The sequence below is a fragment of the Pyrgilauda ruficollis genome, unplaced genomic scaffold (genome assembly GCF_017590135.1).
Source record: "Pyrgilauda ruficollis isolate IOZ18807 unplaced genomic scaffold, ASM1759013v1 scaffold138, whole genome shotgun sequence".
Classification (NCBI taxonomy): Eukaryota; Metazoa; Chordata; class Aves; order Passeriformes; family Passeridae; genus Pyrgilauda; species Pyrgilauda ruficollis.
Window position 1 is genome coordinate 1,613,851 of NW_024512321.1, and position 20,666 is coordinate 1,634,516.

A 20,666-nucleotide genomic window follows, 5' to 3' on the forward strand; every position below is an offset into this window, starting at 1 on the left:
TCCAGAGGAAGAAAAGATCCCAAGTACTTGGCAACTCTGAAGAGGAATTAAGAGTTCCGAAATCCCAATCAGCAATACCTGCTTCAACTGGAAATCCAGGTGCTTGCTTTTCCATACCAAAAAAAAAAGGCACCAATCTCAGACAACCCTCAGCCACCAGCAGCAGCACATTAAAAAAAAAAAAAAAGCTTCCCAACAGCACCAAATGAGCAGGATTTGGGATTTAACGTGGAAGGCATTGGCTCAGAATTCAAAGTCCTCGCCAGTCATGTCAATGGCCCAGGCAAACTTCTCCCTCTGGGTCTTGTTGTAGATCCTCTCGATGGGAATCCCGAACTTCTTGCACCTGTGCAAACCACAAGATCAAAGTTACCCAGCAGTTTTCCGCTTTTCCTCTCCACTGCATCCCTGGAAGTCTGCAAGGCCAGGTTGGATGGGGCTTGGAGCAACCTGGAACAGTGGAAGGTGTCTCTGCCCATTGAAGACCACAAATTTTAAGGTCCTTTCCAACCCAAACCATTCCATGATTTCACACCCAAGACTCACCAAGCCACGGTAATCCTGGGATCCAGGTAATTCAGCTTGGATGTGCCCAGGGCTATTTGTTTGTTCTCCTCCTTGTCCGTGGCCTGGATGTTCATCTTGGCCAATTGCTCCTCCAGCCTCTTCAACAGCTTCTTCTTCTTCTCCACGTTGCTGAGGGCAGAAAAGGAACAACACAGAATGTCCCAAAGCCCAGAAATTCTCTGGAACGGCAGAGCCAAAAGTGCCATTCAGCACTAACCTATTTCTCAAGGGTTTTGATCTGGTGAGATGCTTTTTTAATATTAAAAATTAACAATAAAAAAAATGTAATTTCCAGCACCAAAGGTGGGCAAACAAAATCCAGCATCCTGGAATGGGAGGTTTAGATGGGATATTGGAAATAAAATTTTATTGGGCAGGGAGTGAGACCCTGGAATGGATTTCCCAGAGAAGCTGTGGCTGCTCCATCCTTGGAAGCATCCAAAGCCAGGCTGGACAGAAGTTGGAGCAACCTGGAAGAGTGGGAGGTGTCTCTGAAGGGAACCATCCACAAGATCTTACCCATCTTCCAAACTTCCATGGGACAAGAAGGACCCAATCCCAAACATGGGCAACTCTATTCTGATGGGTTGTTGGGTCACATCAGCCCCATCCATGGGTCCTCTGGATCCCTCTGCAAGAGAGGATTCCAAGGAAAAGCCACTCACCCTTCTGCTTTGGTGTCTTTTGTGTCCTTAAACTCATCTTCAGCTTTTTTCACTTCTTCCTGGGCTTCCTCTACTTGTTTTTTCTTGGCGTCAATCTGTGAAGGTGAAAGAGTCAGACAGCACTTCCAACCTCCCTGAAGGTTTCAGCTTCCTCCCTCTTTTCCTTCACACACCATTCCTCAATTCCTTACCAACCCTACTTCCCAATTTGTCCCTGCAGCATTTTCTGGGCTCAAGCATTTTTTAGCATTTTCTAAAATATCATCCCAGCCCAGATGCCACAAACACTTGGAGCTCCTAAATCTGTCCATCTTCTGCACCTGCCTGAGACAGGGATTTGGGACAGCACCAGAGTGCTCAGAAAAGTCCCAGCCCTTCAGTGGGGTGTGAGCAAAAACTGAGGACAATTAAAAGTGGTAATTTAAAGTAATTTTCAAGCTGCTCCTCCTGCAAAAAGACAGGAAAACAAATTTTCCAGATCTCGATCCAACTGGGCCAGAGCTGCCATCACAAAAGGCCCCCAGCTTGGTTTGAAGACAGAGTGATGAAAAATGCCCCAAACTCATAAAAACTCACCCAAATTCTGTGCCAAGTTGCTTTCCCCAGCGTCTGAGGTCACCACGTGCCTCTCCACCCCTGGGTTGCAACCCACTACTCCCAGGACATTCCCTGATGTTCTTGACCAAGCTGATTCCTTCAGGCATCACCCCAGCCCAAAAATAAAATTCGGAGGCCGGATTAGGTCTGGGATCTTTCAGCTGGGTCTGTCTCACCTTTTCCTGGAGGACTTGCATGGACCTGGCAAAGGTTTTTGGTATAGACCTCTGATGGTTGCAGAGGATGGCCACGGCCCGGTTGGCCCGGTTGTAGGACAGGAGCTTTCCTGCAGCATTGTCTTCAGCTGGAAAGAAATGAAAACATCACTCTGACTCCATTCCAGGAGTTGGGAAAAGCAGGGAATACAGCAGAAGGAAAGGCAAACAAGTTGCTGTCGCATTCACTCTCCAGGGAGAGCAATAATGGTTGCGGGAATTGGGGAAGGACAATTGAGCATCACAATCTGGTGCTGTGACTCATTCCTCATGTACCCAAGGAGGCAGAAATAGTGCAGCCAACCAGCAACAGAAGGAAAAAAGGGAAAAATATTCCCATCCTGGCCATCAGTTAGTCAGAGTATCCCCGAGTTCACCACCTTTCACTCACCAACATCCCCGACTTGCTACTCACCCTCACATGTCACTCCCACCCCACTCTGTGGAGCATCACCTACCCAGGTGGGACATGGGCAGTTTTAGGGATCCCAAGGCAATGGAGGGACATTCCTGAGCCCTTTGGCCCAACCACAAGCCCTGGCACTCACGGTTGGTGAGGGCCTTGAGCTGCTCCTGCAGGGTGATGGAAGCGTTGTAGGTCCGGAAGACTTTGGCTGTCAAACCATCCATGAGGTCCTGGAGGTGTTTGTTCAGGAAGGTTGTCTGGAGGAGAGAAAACAGGGAAAAGTGTAGGGAAACTCACATTAGGAATTCTGCTGGTAGGACAAGGAGGAATGGCTTCAAACTGACAAAGGGTTTGATGGAATATTGGGAAGGAATTCTTCTCTGTGAGGCTGGTGAGGCCCTGGAATGGAATTCCCACAGAGGCTGTGGCTGCTCCATCCTTGGAATTGTTCAAGGCCAGGTTGGATGGAGCTTGGAGCAAACTGAGATAGTGGAAGGTGTCCCTGCCCATGGCAGGGATTTGGAACTTGATGGTCTTCAGGGTCCTTTCCTACCCAAACCATTCCATGATTCCACAAAGTAATAGGACAAGCAGAAGCCAGGACAAATCTCTTTTTAAACCATCTTGTGCCTAAGCAACCAAAATTAGGCATTAACAAAAAATTAAATCCTGCAGCTTGTAGAGCTACTTGTGAGGTCAGGTCATCAGCAACCCAAAACTGGCCTAAAATTCCACCTAAATCCACAGAAAACTCTCTCTGGAAGTCAACAATTTCTGCCCACCTATGTCCAAGAGGACACACTGGGGACATGGTTTAGTGGTGGACCTGGCAGTGCTGGGTTAATGTTTGGATTTGATGATCTTGGAGGTCTTTTCCAAACAGTCATTCCTGACCTCACATCCAATATCATGTCCCTGTTCAACAGAGAACATGGAGCTGCTCATCCATCCCATATCCCATCCCGAGGAAGATGAGCAAGGAGGTTTTTCCCAGGAGGGAAGGCAGCACATCCCTCCAGCAACTTCTCCCACTTGTGTAGAGCCCTAATGAGGTGAAAAAGCATCAAAAAGCTGAGGTCTGGTACCTCCAGTAATTCCCCAAAATGTGGGCAGACCTTCCCAGGCTAAAAAAAGCCCAAATGGGTAAGTCAGAGGAGGGAAGGAGCAGGAATCCAGCTCCTCAGCAGGGACACATGGAAGTGAAGATACTCCAGTGCAAAAAGAGGCTGGAAAACCTCACAGGGTGTTCAAACAGTGACACTGGCGTCCCCAGAGAACAGAGAGGTAAAAAAAGGTGAAGGGATGACCACCAAAGGTTGCCAGGGGTGTCATGGTTTGGCTTCTCCTCCTTCAGGGCCACCAGTACTGTTTGAAAAGCTTTGAGGTGACAACTCACATTGAGGTGGTCAAAGAGGTCATCGCTGGGGTCCTTGTTCCTCATGAACAGCTGCAGGTTCTTGAACACCTGAAGAGGGGGAAAGGACAGCCCTAGTCAGGGCTAAGGAATGAACTGCTCCCAGACATCTCCCTCATCTCTCTCCTCCTCCACAAGGACTCTGATTCACCCTCATATTGGCACATCCCACCAACCTTCTCAACTTCAAGGTGCCACTGTGTGTTCCCTCCCCATCTTTCCCATCTCCGACATTCCAGTTTCTCCACAAACACCATTAAAATCTTCCTTCCCACGGGTAAAGAAAAATTATTTAATATAAATGGAGACTTTTCAAGTCCTAATGTGCATGAGCCAACTGAGGGTGCTCCAGCAAGAGATGGGACTTCTCCCTCATGAAGCAGAACAACCTTGGAAATTCCATCCCAAAATTTCTCCCGTTCTCCCGGGTTAAATCACATCTTGGTAACAGGTTTTGGATGGAAATTTGGGACTGACAAACACTGATTGAGGGAATCCAGACAACCAAGCACTTCCTCTACTCCTGCCCCACTCACCAGCTTCTCCACGGACACTTTGTTGTAGTAACGGATGGAGTCTTTCCCGAGGAAGTCGAATTCCACCACATGCTCCTGCCCATCCAGCTGGGGGTACAGCTGGATGTGCTCCACGCGCAGGGAGCAGCAGCCAACTGTGTCCGCAGTCTCCCCTTCCTCTTTCTCATTCCCAGCTCGCAGGGCCAGCTGGAAAGAAAATAAGGAGTCATCCATCCTGTGCCATTCCACTTCAATTCCCCTTTGCCAGGTTGTTAAAGTGGATCGGGACTAGAGGAAATGGGATCATCTCCATCTATAGATTCATAGAATGATTTGGAAGGGACCTTCAGGATCATAAAATTCCAACCCCCTGCCATGCGCAGGGACACCTTCCACTAGGAACAATTTTCATTTTTCACACCTCTGGAAATATTCAAATCCAGGCTGGATGGGGCTTGGAGCCACCTGGTCAAGTGGAAGGTGTCCCTTTTCATGGCAGGGGGGTGGAATGAGATGATCTTGAAGGTCCCAGCCCACCAAACCATTCCAGGATTCCATAATCATCCCCAGATTCCTCCTGTGGAGCTGCCCTGGGTGGCGGAACCAGCCAACACCAAAAACTACACGGTGGGGTGGATCAGGGAAGTGAATTCCCAACTTCCACGTGGATGCAGGACCTGGGGTGAGGCTGTGGATACCTTATCAATGAAGTAGAGGGCCACTGCTCTTTGCCGCTTCTTTATCTCCTTGGATTTCCAGTCTTTCCTGTACTGAGCCCGGATTGTGTGGACAACATCCTTTAAGCGCCGAGCTACCTCATATTTCTGCCAATCCTTCTCCCCCTGGAATGGGAAACCAGGATATTTTCCATCCCGTGCCCCATCTTCATACCACCCTTACCAGTCAAGTCCTGCTCTAGAAACACCTCCAACATCTAAATCCTGCTCAAACCCCACTGTTTCCTTGGGAAAAACCCATGAAGGGAATAAACTAGAAAAGAAACAGCTCATCCAGGGTTTCTGTGCCCTCTGCTGGCCATGCTGGATCTGATCCTGGCCAAGTCAGGGTGTTCTCCACCAGAGCATGGCAAGGACCAAGTGGTCAAACCACGGCCAAAGGTGGCTCCTTGGACACCAAAGTCCACCAAAATGTGGACTGACATAGTTGTGTCCACATGGGCAGCATTCCCACTTTCCTTGAGCCCTTGGAAACAGCCTTAAATCCCCTTTTCCCTTCCCACAGAGTTCAATGCCACCTCTTCCTACCCTCGACTTCCTGGTATAAATTAACCCATCTCTGGTCCCTGTGGATCTTCTTAGCCCCTGTGGATCCTTTCAGCCCCCATCTGGCTTCCAACAGCCTTCCCCGGACACACATGAGCAACGGTGGCACCAGGATCACTCTGCCAGGAGCAACCCATTCCTTGGAATAAGTCTGATGCTTCACAATCATCTGTCCTTTCCCTCATTTTGTTTATCCACTTTTAAAAGAAGGGCAAGAAAGAAACAAAAATAGTTTTTTTGATACTCCACATCCTGGCTTTCCCAGATTTTTTTTCACCTGACCAAGGGCATTATTCCAACCTTCAGCTTGGAGCTGGGATTCAGCATGATGTACTTCAAGGTGTTCTGGATGTTCTCTGTCCACGAGGCCAGCCAGGTGACCGTGTTGTCAAAGCGCACCTCCTTCCACTTGTGACCTTCTGGGGGCTCGGGAATCTTGGAATCCCTGTGGGAAGAGCAGGATTAGAGCCCTTGGACCACGAAGAATGAAGTTTCCAGTGAGCCAAAGATTGAAAACACAAAGATTGAGAAATCCACCTAGAATTACTCCACAACATGGAATAATTAAAGTTGGAAAACTCCTCCAAGACCGAGTCCGAGCATGAACCGGCGCTGCCAGGAGCACAAAACCATGTCCCCAGGTGCCACATCCACACAGTTTTCACACCCCTGCAAGGCTGGTGATTCCACCACTGCCCTGGACAGCCCCTTCCAGTCCTTGACAACTGTTTATGTGGAGAAGTTTTCCTTAATATCTGACCTAAACCTCATCTCCCACAACTTGAGGACATTTCCTTTTCTCCTATCATTTTTTTTTCTGGAAAAAGAAACCAAGTCCTATGTGGCTCTACCCTCCTGTCAAGGAGCTGTAGAAGGTTACCCTCGAGCCTCCTTTTCTCCAGGCTGAGCCCCTCCAGCTCCCTCAGCTGCTCCTGGTGCTCCAGACCCTTCCAAAAATCAGGTGTTTATCATTTAGATGCTGGGAACAACAGGAAAACTTGCTGGACTGGTGGGGAATTCTATGAATCAAGGTCTTCAAATGGGTGGCTAACACCACTCCAGCTCACTTAACTCAGATGGAAAAACACTCTCAGGATGTGGAAAACAGGGATTTTAGAAGATGGAAAGACCCCAGCTCTGGGCAGAGGAAGTGCGCAGTTCCCCCCAGTCCCAAGGGAAGCCCCAGGAGCTCAGCACTTCCAAGGACAACCCACTTGCTGCAGTTGATGATGACATCTTCTGGCATGATCCTCTTCTTCAGCATCCCCATTTTGGGGTGCTCCCCACGGCCACGGAAGAGCCCTGGAGGTTCAGTTTTGAAGTTGCCAATCTTCTCCCGGTGCCCATCCAGGATGCAATATCCATATTCTTCCTGGATCTTATCCGCCTCCTCCTTCAGCTTCTGAAACCAGGACACCACCAAAAAAAATCAGAATGGTTTGGATTGGAAAGGATCTTTAACATTCCAACCAAGAAGTCGAAGTGCCGTCATTCCCTTGGCAAAGTCCACAATCCTCTGGACAAGGAAGGACTCCAAAACATGATCCAAGGATGACTGGCACCCTGCAAAGCCATGGGATGTGCAGATCTGCCGATAAAATTGAGGAAGAGGAGCACGATGGCCATGGAGACAGAGCTGGATTAAAGAAGTCCAAGCTCAGAGCATAACACCAGGAAGACAACAATAAAGAGACAAAATTCCCAAAACATGTCATAGGAGCCAGTCCTCACCTGCTTCTCTTCCTTGGGAAGCGCTTTCCGGGCCTCATTTTTGTCCACAAAATATTTGTGGATCTCCCCAAAGTCACATTTGTCCAGGTCCTTGATTATCTCTTGCTCCTCTGAGGTCATTTGCTGGGAAAGAGATGAGAGGGGCTGGGAAAAGCCAGGAGGCAAAACTAATTCCACATGGAGGGGCTGCTTGTGCCTGTCCTTGGAAAAGGGAATAGAGACCCATTCTTTGAAAAAAAGACAGCCAGTTTTGGGGTGGAAGAACCTAATATGGAAAAAAAGTCCCCAACACAACTGCAGGGACAGCACCAAATCAATCTGGGAGGTGTAAACATTGCCTAGAAAGAGTTTGGGGTTGTTTTGGGATCAAAGGTCATTCCTTCATTCCTTTGGTGTCCCAAACTGGTTTTGGAGCTGTTTGCAAGATCCACCACCTGTACCCATCACTAAAACTCAGAGGGAGAACAGAAAGCAAATCCCAGCCCAAACCCACAAAAAAACCATGGAAATAAATCAGGATTTAGAACCTCATAATTATAAATAAGGAACAAATCCCCTCATTCCCTCCATCCCACACCACAGCCTGGGGCTGATGGGTTTGATGGATATTAAGGAGCCCTCCCAGGGAAGGTACCTTTCTCCAGTCATGGAAGAAGTTGTTCTGGAAGATTTCCTTGGTGGTATACTCGTGATCCAACATTTTGGCATAAAATGTGGCAATTTCCTCCGTGGCCAGGCTCAGCTTCAAGGGTTTTCCTGGGAAAAGAGAGGCAGGAACACCTTTCACTAGACCAGGCTGCTCCAAGCCCTGTCCAGCCTGGAACACTTCCAGGGATGAGGCAGCCACAGCTTCTCTGGGCAGAATCTTGGATTATTTCTTAGATTTTCTGAGGATCTTGAATCATTTCTTGGAGGCAAAGCCACCATGCCCTCCTAAGCTCTTTGGCTGGAGAAATACAACAAAACCAAGGAATATCTTCATTCATCTAGGAATTACTTGGAAATATTTTTTTTAGGAAAAAGTCCTCTGGAGATGTCCAAGGAATGGTTGATTCCTACTCAAATGACTGTTTTTTGGGATTTTTGGACTGAAGGGAATGGAGCCCTGGAGCAGCCCCTTGACAACCCCCAAACAACAGCTCATCCATGGGCCCTTCCTACTTGGGGCTGTTGCCTGTCCACACTTTTCCATCCAGGAACGGTGACATTTTTTAGGAAAAAAGTCAACATCAAAGGTCCCAAATTCCAAAGCCACCAGCCCAGATCCACAACACCTCAAAGATCACAGAGAAGGTCCAAACCCTGTTCAAGGCTCCTCCTCATGGAGCCAAAGTCCCTGACAGCTCCCATGGATGTCCCAGCAGTTCCCACCGGTGCTGCCAGGCACTTCTTTTTCCCAAAGTGGCATTTTTCCTACTGCAAAAAAAGTATGGGAAGTCCCAGGGAACTGAGGAACACCAAGGGAATGTGATCCCTTTCCATCTCCAGCATCCCTTGCCTGACCCCCAATGTCCTTATTTCCCCCTCCCTCTGGTCCATCAGAAATGAGTTCAGGAATGAACTGAGAGCAGGGAATGGCAGGAAAACCCAGTGGGAATGTCAGGAAAGCACGGAGGCAGCAAACATGGATCTGTCCTGCCAGTGACACCCTGAGTTGCTCTAAGGTGATGTGATGTGGCCCTGAGGACATCAGGAGCTTGGAGAAGCCCAGCCAAACCCTTGGATGTGTCAGTCCCTGAGGTCATGGATCAGTAAAATCCCATTTTTCCAGCTCGTGGGAAAGCATGGATGAGCTGACAAAGCCCAAACCCAAAATGCAGCTTAATGAGAAAAAACAGCAATTAAGTTTAGCTCTCCAAAAACCCCTTAATTCCAACCACGTGCAAGATCCTCCAGCTTGAACTCATGGCTTTTCCAATGGGATATTCATCTTCCCTACGGAGAGGACACCATCCCAAGCCCCAGGTCCCATCACAGCTGTACCATCGTAATAAAACTGCACATCCTTGGGCAGGGGCTCGTAGGGGGGCACAAAGTAGGGCCCTCGGTGCTCCAGCTGCATCCATTTGACTCCATCTTCCTTCTTCTCCTCTTCCCACCTGGAACAGACACACAGGAGTCCATGAGAATATCCCAAATCTGGCATCTGGCACCTCCTCCCAAGGTCAAACTGGGAGAATGCTCGGAGCAGTGACAGCTGGCACAAACTCCAGTTCAAATCCCATCTTCTCTGCTGCTGCCTCAGTTTCCCTGTTCTTTAAAACAAGGAAAACTGGAATGGAATCCATGAAATTGAGGTGTAGTGACATGGAGGAATCAGGGGGAGAGTGAAGAGATCCTAAAAGCCACCTCATTCCAACCCCTTTCCATGGGAAGGCACACCTTCCATTAATCCAGGTTGCCCCAAACCCCACCCAATCCAAGGAACGCTTCCAGGGATGGGGCAGCCAGTGCTTCTCTGGGAAACCTATGCCTCATAAATATTTATAACTTTGATTTTAATGTGAATAAGATCTTAAGGAATCTTTCCCCCTGCTGAAGCAAATGGGATTTTAAAGCCACTACAAGTTTTGGACTGTGAGGATTTAAAAAACAGCAACAAAAATTACGGCAAAATTAAATTTAAAAATCACAAATATAATGTCAAAAAAATCCAAATGGAAAAGCAGGAGCAGGACTGTAAAAAGAGGGATAAAACCACAGGTGAGGGTCAGAGGAAGAGCACTGGTGACAGCAGGGAACAGACAGGGATCTGTGTCCCACAGCCAGGCTGGCACTGGCCCCTTAATCCCAGCATCTCCAGGAAAAGAAAAGCCAAGGATTTCTGGGAAAACAGCAAGATTCTACACAGAGAAAGCAAAATTCCTGTTTCTCACTCAGCAGTGCCCCAGAAGTTATTTGTGATTTTTTTTTTTTTTTTCCTCCCCATGGGAAGCAGAGTGGAATAAATCCATGGTATCCAAAGATGCATTTTGCAATAAAAACAGAGGAAACCAAATAGTCGAGGAAAATCAACAAACTCCAGGAATTCGGGCTGAAAGCATCAGAGAAAGGCAGCATCAGGATCATTTTGTGATCATCTCTCTTCCCAAAATTCTGGGATCCCAAATCCCTGCAGAGCATCCCCAACACTCACCTTGCACAGCTCCCCCCAAGCCCATGCAGGGTGACACTTGGGAATTTCCTCATGGGAAATGTAGTTGTGGATAATATTTTGGGTTTGAACTCCCACATACCAGCTGGGATCCAGCCATTCCAAACAAGGCATCAATTAGGAAAAAAAATAACTATAAAATCCCACTTTTCACATCACCCTGGATCCTTCAAGGGCCACCTCAAAGCTCCAAGTATCCAGGGATATCCCTGTCTGGGATAACAGCTCCTCCCAGATCAGGGTTTGCCACAGGCTCCCAAAAAGCATCCCAAAAATTCTCCTGCTGTCCCAGGTCTTGGGGAGATCTGGGAGAGAGTGACACCAAGTGGTTGAAGTCGCATTTCCAAAAATTAATTCAGCATCCAGCAGCCACATTCCACATCCTTTCCTATAAAATACCTACCTGGATCATCCCAAATCTGCTGGAGAAGGAAGTGGGGAAGGAATTCAGCCCCTCTACACCTCCTTCATAGGAGTGCTGCTTATTATTTGACTTATTTATTATTATTATTATTATTATTCCCTTCCAATAATTATCAGCTTCTCCCTTCCCAGGACAGGCACCAGGAAAATCCTTGGATGAGAAATAAATATTATAAATTAATTTAAAAATTAAAATTATTATACAAATCCTGCTGTGCATTCAGGACCTTCTCTGATCTCTCAGAGTGGCGAGTTCAAGGCTCAAGGGAATATAGGAAAATAGCCAAAACATAGGAATTTTCACTGTTTTGCCCCACAAAACAAAATTTAAATCCCAGACCCAGGGTTAGACCTGCCAAAGGCATGCTGGAATTTACCATTTCCATTTGTTTTCTGCCTCTTTTTCTTCTTCCTTCTTAGTCTTTTTTTTGTTCTTTTCTTCCTCTTTCTTTTCTTCTCCTTCCTTAGATTTCCTTTTCCCAGTTTTCCCTGGGGTTTCTTCCTCTTCAATCTTTTTCTCCATCTCTGTTTCCCCCTCTGGCTTTTTCTTCTTTTTCTTCTTTTTCTCTTTCCCTGGAATATCTCCCTTCCCTTCATCCTTGTCCTCCTTCACCTGCTGCCTCATCCCTGCACTCCTCATCTCTCCCAATCCTTCCTCCCCTTTCTTATCCACCTCTTCCTCCTCCTTTATTCCTTTTCCATCTCCACTTCCCTTTCCCTCCTTTTCCTCCTCCCCCTCACCTCCCACTCCTTTCTGTCTCTCCCCATCTTTCTCCATCTCTTGCTCCTTTTCCAGCAATTTCTCCTTCTTCATTTTCCTCTTCCCCACCTTTTCCACCCCCTTCACTTTCCCCCTGCTGTGCTTCTTTGCTTTCCCCTTCTCCCGCTTTTTTTTCCCATCATCCCATCCCTGGCTGCTGTTGCTTCTCTGTCTTTTGGCTCTTCCCTGTCCCCCTTCCCAATTCCTGCCTTCTTCTTCCTCAATTCCATCCATCAAATCCTCACATTTATCCTTCCTCCCTCTCTTTCTCTTCAATCTCATTTCCTGCTTATTTTCCTCCTGTTTCTTCCCTCCTTTTCTCTTCAATCCCTTTTCCTGCTTGTTTTCCTTTTGTTTTTTCCCTCTTTTTCTCTCTAATCCCTTTTCCTGCTTATTTTCCTCCTGTTTCTTCCCCCTTTTTCTTTCCGGGGCTTGGGAATCCTCTTCCTGCTGTGGGATAGGGGGATCCAGCTCCTTCTCCTCACTCTCCCTCACAGCTGTGAGCCCCACATCCCACTCCAAAGGATCTCCAGAGGATGATGCAACCCCACCAGCAACACCTTCACTTGGGACCTGTGGGAAGCAGGAATAAGGGAAGAGATGTTGGGAAAGGAGAGAGGTTATCCCAAATCCCAAGTGAATGGTGGAGACGCAGGATCAGGTCCAGGGGGTGACATTCCCCCCAGTTTTCCTACCCCAATTCCATTCTTGGTGTCCAAGAACTGCTCTCCCAGTGCAGGTCCTGTTCTCTGGCATTTGTCCTGGGACCTACAACGAGATCACAGCCAATGCTCACCACCAGCATTCCCCTCTTCCATCCCAAATTAGGGAACTGCTCCCTCATTTCCCTCCAACCATGGCAGCATCACAGATGGAGACATCCCGAGGCAGCAGGGAATGACCCCAAGCTGGATTTTATGCGATGAGGAAGCTCAAAGGAGCAGAACCACAAGGTCTCCAGACAAAACAGGGGAGGTCCTAAGGAAATATTCCCAGAGAAACCTCAGGAGAAAAGGTTTGGCAGCACCAATAGCACAAAGAAAGGGATCAATCGTGGACAAGGATCAAAGAAAGGCCAATCGTGGACACACTGGAAAAGGTGACAGATGGGACACAATTCCTGGGACTGCGGGGATGATTCCAGTGGGGAATGGGCAGGGAAGGAGCCTCATCAATACAACAGGACAAGGAGTGTCCAGATCCATGATCTCCACCATCCATATGGGTGAGGAATCCAGGAGTGTTTCCCTGCTCAGCAGAGAGCTCAGGTGAATCTTTGGGAATTCTGTGGGATTTGCAACCCTTATAAAGCACCAGCCTGCCCCTATAATTTCTCCCAAGGCTTCTTCAAGCCAGGCAGGGAGTTGAGTCTTCAAGGTGTTCATATTCCAGAAAAATCAAGTAAAATAAGAATTAGGAAACAGCAGCAGAGCCTAAACCAAGCTTATGTCTCCTAGGCTGAGCCTAAAACTTCAAAGAGTGGATTTAGGTGAGGTATTAGGAAAAAATTCCTCACTGAAAGGGGGGTCAAGCACTGGAAGAAGCTGTCCAGGTGGGATCACCATCCCTGGAAGTGTTCCAAAACCCTGTGGATGTGGTGTTTTGGGACATGGTTTAATGGTGATCTTGGATATTATTTCCAACCCTAAGAATTCCATGAGTTTAATGCTGAAGTGGTGGTGTCCCTTTCCCACAGGGAAACCTGGGGCTTTCCCTTCTGGGTCATTGTCACCTCCCAGACAAATCCTCTGGTCCATCCTAGCTAAGCCTGGAGCTAAGCTCAAGCCACAGATTTTTCCCTGCTTCAGATCCATTCCCTGCTTTTTTCAGCTCCTGGATCCTGCAGCAGGATCCCTTAAGGAAGCACAGCCAGCGGCCCTGATCCTTCCCAGAAAAGAGTTGGAAATCCAGTTTCCTCCTCCCAAGCAGGACAATGATCACTCTTCCTGGATTTCCAAATAGAGAAAAGTCACAATTCCTGTTTTTAGCCAAAATACGCCAAAATTTATGCAACAGAAAGTGTGAATTTTGGCCCCTTTCCATAAATTAATATAGGCAGATAATTAATTACCAGGCTGTGGGACATCAAAGCAAGGAAAACCTTCGAGCTGGCTTGGGATGGAAACAAGTTCCCAAAAAAAAAAAACAAACCAAAAACCAGGAGCCAGATTCTCTTTCCTCACTGTTACACAATCCCACTAAACTCCTTAGGGAAAATCATCCTGCAAAACACGCTCAGCCCCTCCAATCCCATTGGCAGGGAGCAGATCCATGAGTCAGCAGGCAAAATTCCAGCACCTTTCGGGATCAGGTCCTTCCTCCAAAGGTTTTATTAGAGGCCTCTCACTGGGAATTTTTAAGAGGCAGAGAGGATTAACCAGCTTTAGGAACTCTGCTTCCTATCTCTGCCAGGATCTAGAGGGAAAGAACAGCCTTTTCCCAGGATTTGGGAGGGTGGTTGTTCCCACCAGGATTTTCCCCAAATTTATGTAGGAATGTGCATCTGAGCAATCACACACTGCTGACTGGGGGGAGTGGATGGGGCTGGAACTTCCCTCTCTACCCTCAAATCCCAGGATTGAGCCTCAAATTCCACCTGAGATTGGTTTTGAAAAGCTTTGAAGTCATTGAAAACACCAGGATATGGAGAAGATGCTCCAGGAAGGCACCAGCAATCCAGGAGGGAAAACCAGGATTGTGCAGCTCCTCAGAGAGGAAAAGAAAAAGGACAAAATTCCAGTACCCTGGAAGAAAAATAATCCAAAAAATGACCCAACTCACCTGGAAGAGCCATCCAGCCCCACTGCTGGCCCTTGAGGGGAGGTTGCTTTGGTCTCCTCCTAGGAAATATCAAGGATTTGGGGGAAAGGTTCCTTGGGCACAGGTACCCCAAAGCAGCATCACCCCCAAACCAGCACTTTTCCCTCCCTCAGCCCCCTTGGCTGGAATCCAGGAACCCAAAATACCAGGTTTTCCCAAGTTTTGAGGTTTTATGGCATTAGGAAATCCCTGGTTTCCTTCCAACAGCACAATAAAGGAATTTTATGGATAAAGGCAGGAAAACTCCCAGCCCTCCTCAACCACCTGCTCATTGGAAGCACTGCTGGGAGAGCAGTCCAGGGAACAGAAGGGATGGGAGGGCTCCAAAATAATGATGGATCAAATTCCAGGTGCTTGAAAGATGAAATCACCCTTGCAGATGGCAAGAGGGAAAGAGAGGTGGGGAGCAAAGCCACGGGGTGGGGAATACAATAAGCATGAGCAGAAAGCAAAGAAAAAGAAAAAAAAATACAGAAAATGGGGATAGGAGCTAAAAGGAAACAAGCTCAGAAGGGACACAAACAGATCCTTAAAATCTGACTCCTGGAGGCCACTCAAAGTCCTAAATAAAAGGGAAAAAAAATATGGAAAACAGGGATAGGAGCTAAAAGAAAATGAGCTCAGAGGAGACACAAAGAGATCCCTAAAATGTGACCCACGGAGGCCACCAGAAATCCTGGAGAAAAGAAAAAACCTTCAAAATATAGGGAAAATAGGGACCGATAAGAAAATTTTAGACAGCTAAAACAGCTCAGATGGGACATAGAGCCCTAAAATGTGACCCACGAATGCCACCAGGAATCTTGGAGAACCGAAAAAAACCCCTCAAAATATAGGGAAAATGGGGACCTAAAAGAAAATGAGCTCAGAGGGGACACAGAGCCCTAAAATGTGACCCATGGAGGCCAACAAATCCTGGAGAACGGAAAAAAAAAATCAAAATATAAATGGGGACCTAAAAGAAACTGAGATTGTAGAGGACACAGAGCCCTAAATTCTGTCCTCTGGAGGTCACCAGAAATCCCATCCCACTGTTTTTACACTTGTTTTCCAAGATGGAACCATCTTCTCCTGCTCCTGACCACACAAAGCATCCCAAAACTCATCCCAACCTCATCCAGGGCTTGCCAAGCACCGAGGTTCTCACTCTAAATCCCAACTTCCCCAAGTTTCTCTTCCCAAGGCTTTCAAGGGAAGCCAAAACCACACAGGGATTTCTCCTGAAAGCTGCTGGGTGAACTCATTAAGGGGAAAATAAAACCCTGAGTTAATTACAGGTTGGTTAGGCCCACATAAACTTTCATTCCCTGGGAACACGCCTGCTCTTGGATTCACAATCCTTCAGAAACCCTGCTGGGAAATTCAGGAAGAGCCATGACCTTCCAAAGTCATTCCTGCCTGCAAATGCCTGGTGGTTGTACTGGGAATGCCAGGAACATCCAGGACTACAGGCACCCTTGGGGAGTTTCAAGGCTGCTCCTTGAATTTGATCCATCCAGGAGAGCCTGGGGACATTTGGGATCCTGTTTGTGAGAGGGATGGAAAGAGGGAAAAAGGAAAAGCATCTCTGCTGGGTTTACACACCAAGAGGACAAATTAACACAGGAAAAGCAAAATATAGCAGGGATTTGCTGGGATTTGTGCTCCCCAGCACCAGGAAAGGATCATGGAATGGTTTGGGTTGGAAAGGATCTTAAGGATCATTTAATTTCACCACCACCTTCCACAATCCCAGGTTGCTGCAAGTCCCATTCATCCTGGCCTTGGACACTTCCGGGGGGTCATGAACAAGGAAAGCATTGAAAACCAAATTCCTGAGGAAGGGATTCCCAATCCCATCCTCCTGCTTAGGAAGTGAGGGTCACCCACATCCTGGTGCTCCCCACAGGTGCCACCAAAACGTCATGTATTCAACCCCAAAACCAGGGAATTTACTCCTTAATTTAATTCCAGATGCTCAAAAGCTCCTTCCAGGGGCTTGCACCAAACTACAAGACAGAACCCTCCCAATTCCCCTGAGAACAAACCACGGGAATGCTCCCCAATCCTTCAGCACAGCAACCACCACGTACCGATCCGGGCGCCGCTCCCTCCTCAGCTTGGATCCCATTCCAGAGGCTCGAGCCAAGGCCTTTCCCATCTGTAGCCTCCTGCTTCAGGGAGCTTCTTGGCCAGAAAGGGGACAGAGAAGGGACACGCATATTTTAAAATCATGGTTTGGGTTGGAAGGGATCATGTTGTTCCAAGCTGCTTCCATGGGCAGGGACACCTTCCGCCATTCCAGGTTTTTCCACGCTCCATCCAACCTGGTCTTGGACACTTCCAGGGATGAGGCAGCCACAGCTGCTTTGGGAATCACCTTCCAGGGGCTCACCATCCTCCCAGGGAAGAATTCCTTCCCGATATCCAATCTAAACCTTCCATCCTTCAGCTTAAGGTGATTCCCCTTTTCCCGTCACTCCGTGCCCTTTTTCCCTACTAAAAACTCCTTCGGATAATCAAAGCAACACAAGGAAAGCAGAGCTGGACGTGGCATTCCCATGCACAACTCTGGGATAACCCAGACGGAAAAGCCCAGCCCTGCAGATCCCACCTCCATCCCAATCCAAGGACTGACCTGCTGATGATGTTCTCCTGCAGTGGCTTTTCCTTGGCTTTTGATGGTTTCTTCTTCTTCCCTTTTACCGCGGAAGACTTCACACCAGGACAGAGCAGGATCAAGGAAAAGGAAGTTCGTGCCACGGGTTTGATTCCCACAGAATTTTTGGGATAATTACAAGGGTCACCCCAAAGCACAGAGGGGGGTGTGGTACCTTCACTGTGCATTCCAGCTCCTTCTGCACCGGGAGCACTTTTGGCTTGTCCTCCTCCTTTTCCAACTCCTTCTTTCGCTTCCTGGGATAAGGAAGAATGGATCCCACTGAAACCAACCCCTTGGTGGTAAACACAAACCACAGCATGATGCCATACTTCCTAATCTTTATGCCCAGCAACACCAAAGATTGCTTCCCAAAAGGAATTCTGGAGCAATTTCTCTTCTTGAGCGTGAAATTCCCAGGAAAATCAGTGGGATAACAAAGCTGGAGGCCAACAAAATTCCCTGCTGTGCTCCATGGTACCTACCTGCTGCTGCTCTTCACCTCCCTGGCCTCTGACACCCCCATGGCTCTGTCATCCACAATTTCTTGGGAGTGCTAAGGCAGAGAATCCACGGATGGTCACTGGAATGAGATGGAAACAGCACAGGGTTGATGCCACCCCAGTTTTGCTCCCCAAGGAAACCCCAGCAGCTCAGTCCCAAAGTTTGGAGCCCACAGGGTCAAGTTCAGCTTTAATGAGGACCCATGTCGAAAAAAACTTAAGCTCAGTCCCTGAACTTCTGTTAGAGGTGACAAAAAAAAGGCAATAAAAGGAAAAAACAGGAAAATCCCTAAAATAGTTCAGGAATTCACAGCTTCCACCACCAAAATTAGTAATAATTAAGCACAGCAGAGAAATGGGGTAAATTGAGATATTGAGTCCCCACCACCACCTCTCCTCTCCTCATGGAGCAGTCAGACTCTCCCAAATCCCTGTTTTCCCTAGAAACTCAAGAGGATGCAAGGGATACAGGCCATATTCCTGGTCTCCATCCATGAAAAACCTCCATGTTGAGGGAAAAAAACCCCCCAGGATTTCTCAAGGGGGCAAGTGAAAACCAGTCTGAAACATCCTGAAAATTTTTCTGGGAGTAGAAAACACTTGGAAAAACTCCATATTTTACCAGGCTTTGCTGTGCCAGGAGCACTTGCAGCTGCAGTTGGGATGAAGCTCAGTTGGTACAGCAGAACATTCCCAATCCCAGCCAGCCTAGAGGAGACCTCACTCTCCACCCACCTGCTTCCCTAAGGGAAGCCCCCCCTCTCCCAGGAAACTCCTTTAATGTCTCCCTCATCCTGATTGGAGGCTCCCAGCCCAAGATGCACCCTGGGAAATGAAGTTTTAGCCCAAAAACTGAATTTTGGGAATGTCCCTCAACCAGCAGCTCCTCAGCAAGGAGACTTGGGAAGCAGGGAAATACTTTGGACCACTCAGGTGGAGAATGGGGGCAAAAATATGGATTTAAAAATAATCAGGAAAAACCTACTTGATAGGAGACACTTCCTCTTCAATTACATAATTAAATTAATCCCCAAATCCATCTTTTCTCAGCTGATTCTCATTCACCAGAGCTCCATGGTTGGATGTAGAGGGGTCTGGGCACAAGGCCCAGATCCCACTGGGTCCTAATGCCCATCCTGAAACCTAACCCTCATCCTGAAACCCATCCCACTCCTCTCCAGCTCTTTTCATGGGATGAGTCCATTGCTTCCAATCTGCCCTTGATGCCATCAAGAACCTCATCCCAGGTGAGCCTCCCAATGTCCTCATCCATCCCAAACCAGGTGTGAGCAGCACACCTGGGAGTGGGATGGGGAATTGGGGTAATGGGCAAAAGCTTTCCCCAAATTAGGGGAGAAAAGAAGGATCCAGGGAGAGCTCAGAGCCCCTTCCAGAGCCTAAAGGGGCTCCAGGAGAGCTGGAGAGGGACTGGGGACAAGGGATGGAGGGACAGGACACAGGGAATGGCTTTAAACAGGAAGAGGGTCAGATTAGACAGGATATTGGGAAGGAATTCTTGGCTGTGAGGGTGGTGAGGGGCCAGAATGGAATTCCCAGGGAAGCTGCGGCTGCCCCATCCCTGGAAATGTCCAAGGCCTTGGATCAACCTGTTCTAGGGCAAGGTCTCCCTGCCCTCTGTACTGGATGACCTTTCAAGCCCAATCCAACCCAAACCATCCCATAATTCCAGGGAAACTCAGGGATTTGTGTCAGGAAAGGGCACTGCTCCATGTGGGATCCCCAGCCAGGACGGGGGACCCGCATTCCCTTGGGAAGGCCCCGCCCAGTTCGCTGCTGGGAGCGGAAACCCCCGGAGGAAGGGCTGGAATCTGGGAAAGCCTCTTTGATCCCTGTTGCGCCATCCCGGGAAAAACACATCCAAGCCACCTTTCTGGCTGGATGAGTGGAGGTTGTCCAGGGATGGGAGCCAGCCCCAGGGAAGGGAGCAGGGAAGGACAACTGCAAGCCTGGGCTTGTTCGCCCTGGTCCGCCTCCTTCCAAGGACTTGGAGCTTGGGTTTGAATTTCTCCCCTTTTCCCTGGATTCCATAAGATTTACTCAGCTTTCTCCTAAGTTTTCCACGTCCACCATGGGAAAAGAAGGGTTTTGCAGGGATTTGAGTTGGGAAAAACCTGTCCTAGCCTGAAGCAGCTCCAGTTTGCTCCTCAATCCCACCCAAGCCCAACCTGGATAAATCCATTAAAAATTAAGCTGAGGTTTTTGTGTATTTTTATGGATTTTCCCTTTCGTGGATGCTCTTTGCAATGGGAAATTGAATTGGAATTGGAATGGGAGCTCCACCCAGATGTCTGCTTGGGAAAATTGGAGCACAAAGTGGGCTTGGCTCATCCTTGGGGAAAACCAGACTGGAATGGGATCCCTGCACTGCTTGGTGACACCACAGCAGCTGTTGGGGGAGGTATCCATGAAATATTCCAGATTAATCAGTAATTCCACTTTTCTACTACAGCTGTTCATTTTGGATTGGAAAATCCTGGACGGAGAGAAGCCCTTTGCTGGAATCACACAGCCCTTGAAGCCCTGATGAGAAAAAATAACTGGGAAAGGTGGAATGGGCTTAATAAATGCAGCTATAAAATAAATCCACACCCTATAAAATATTTAGTGTATCCTGAGCTAACATTTTCCTCTCAATAAGCAGCTGGATCCTCACAGAATTCCCTGTCTCCCATTGATATAAGTGGGGTTTATCACTCACTAATTTCATTGTAGCCCACATAAAGACTCAGGAACCTTCTTGTGGTTGGCGACAAAGGTTCAGAGCAGGAATACGGGGCAGGATTTGCCTGCAAAAAGGAATAAAGTGGATTTGATTTTATTTCTTCATTAGTTTTTCGTTACATTTCATATTAAACTGTGGTTTATACAGGACCAGCTACCAACAGGGCAAGGGCACAGCAGCCCAGATGTTGAGGAGAGGAGGGAGGGAGCCGGGGGTGGAGGGGCAGAATGAG

At 48.0% G+C, this 20,666-nt stretch overlaps 1 protein-coding gene across 1 annotated transcript; it reads right to left on the minus strand.

Annotated features, from left to right (window-relative positions):
* Positions 1 to 243: 243 nt before the first annotated feature.
* Positions 244 to 9,490, minus strand: TOP1MT (DNA topoisomerase I mitochondrial). Its single transcript, XM_041459546.1, has 13 exons — positions 9,377 to 9,490; positions 8,028 to 8,149; positions 7,394 to 7,516; positions 6,877 to 7,064; positions 5,963 to 6,107; positions 5,078 to 5,221; positions 4,401 to 4,586; positions 3,847 to 3,915; positions 2,593 to 2,707; positions 2,006 to 2,133; positions 1,233 to 1,327; positions 547 to 696; positions 244 to 346 (listed from the first exon to the last, which is right to left on the minus strand). The coding sequence occupies exons 1-13, from the start codon at positions 9,453 to 9,455 to the stop codon at positions 244 to 246; spliced, it is 1,647 nt and encodes a 548-aa protein (XP_041315480.1). The 5' UTR covers positions 9,456 to 9,490.
* Between the last annotated feature and the right edge of the window lie 11,176 nt (positions 9,491 to 20,666).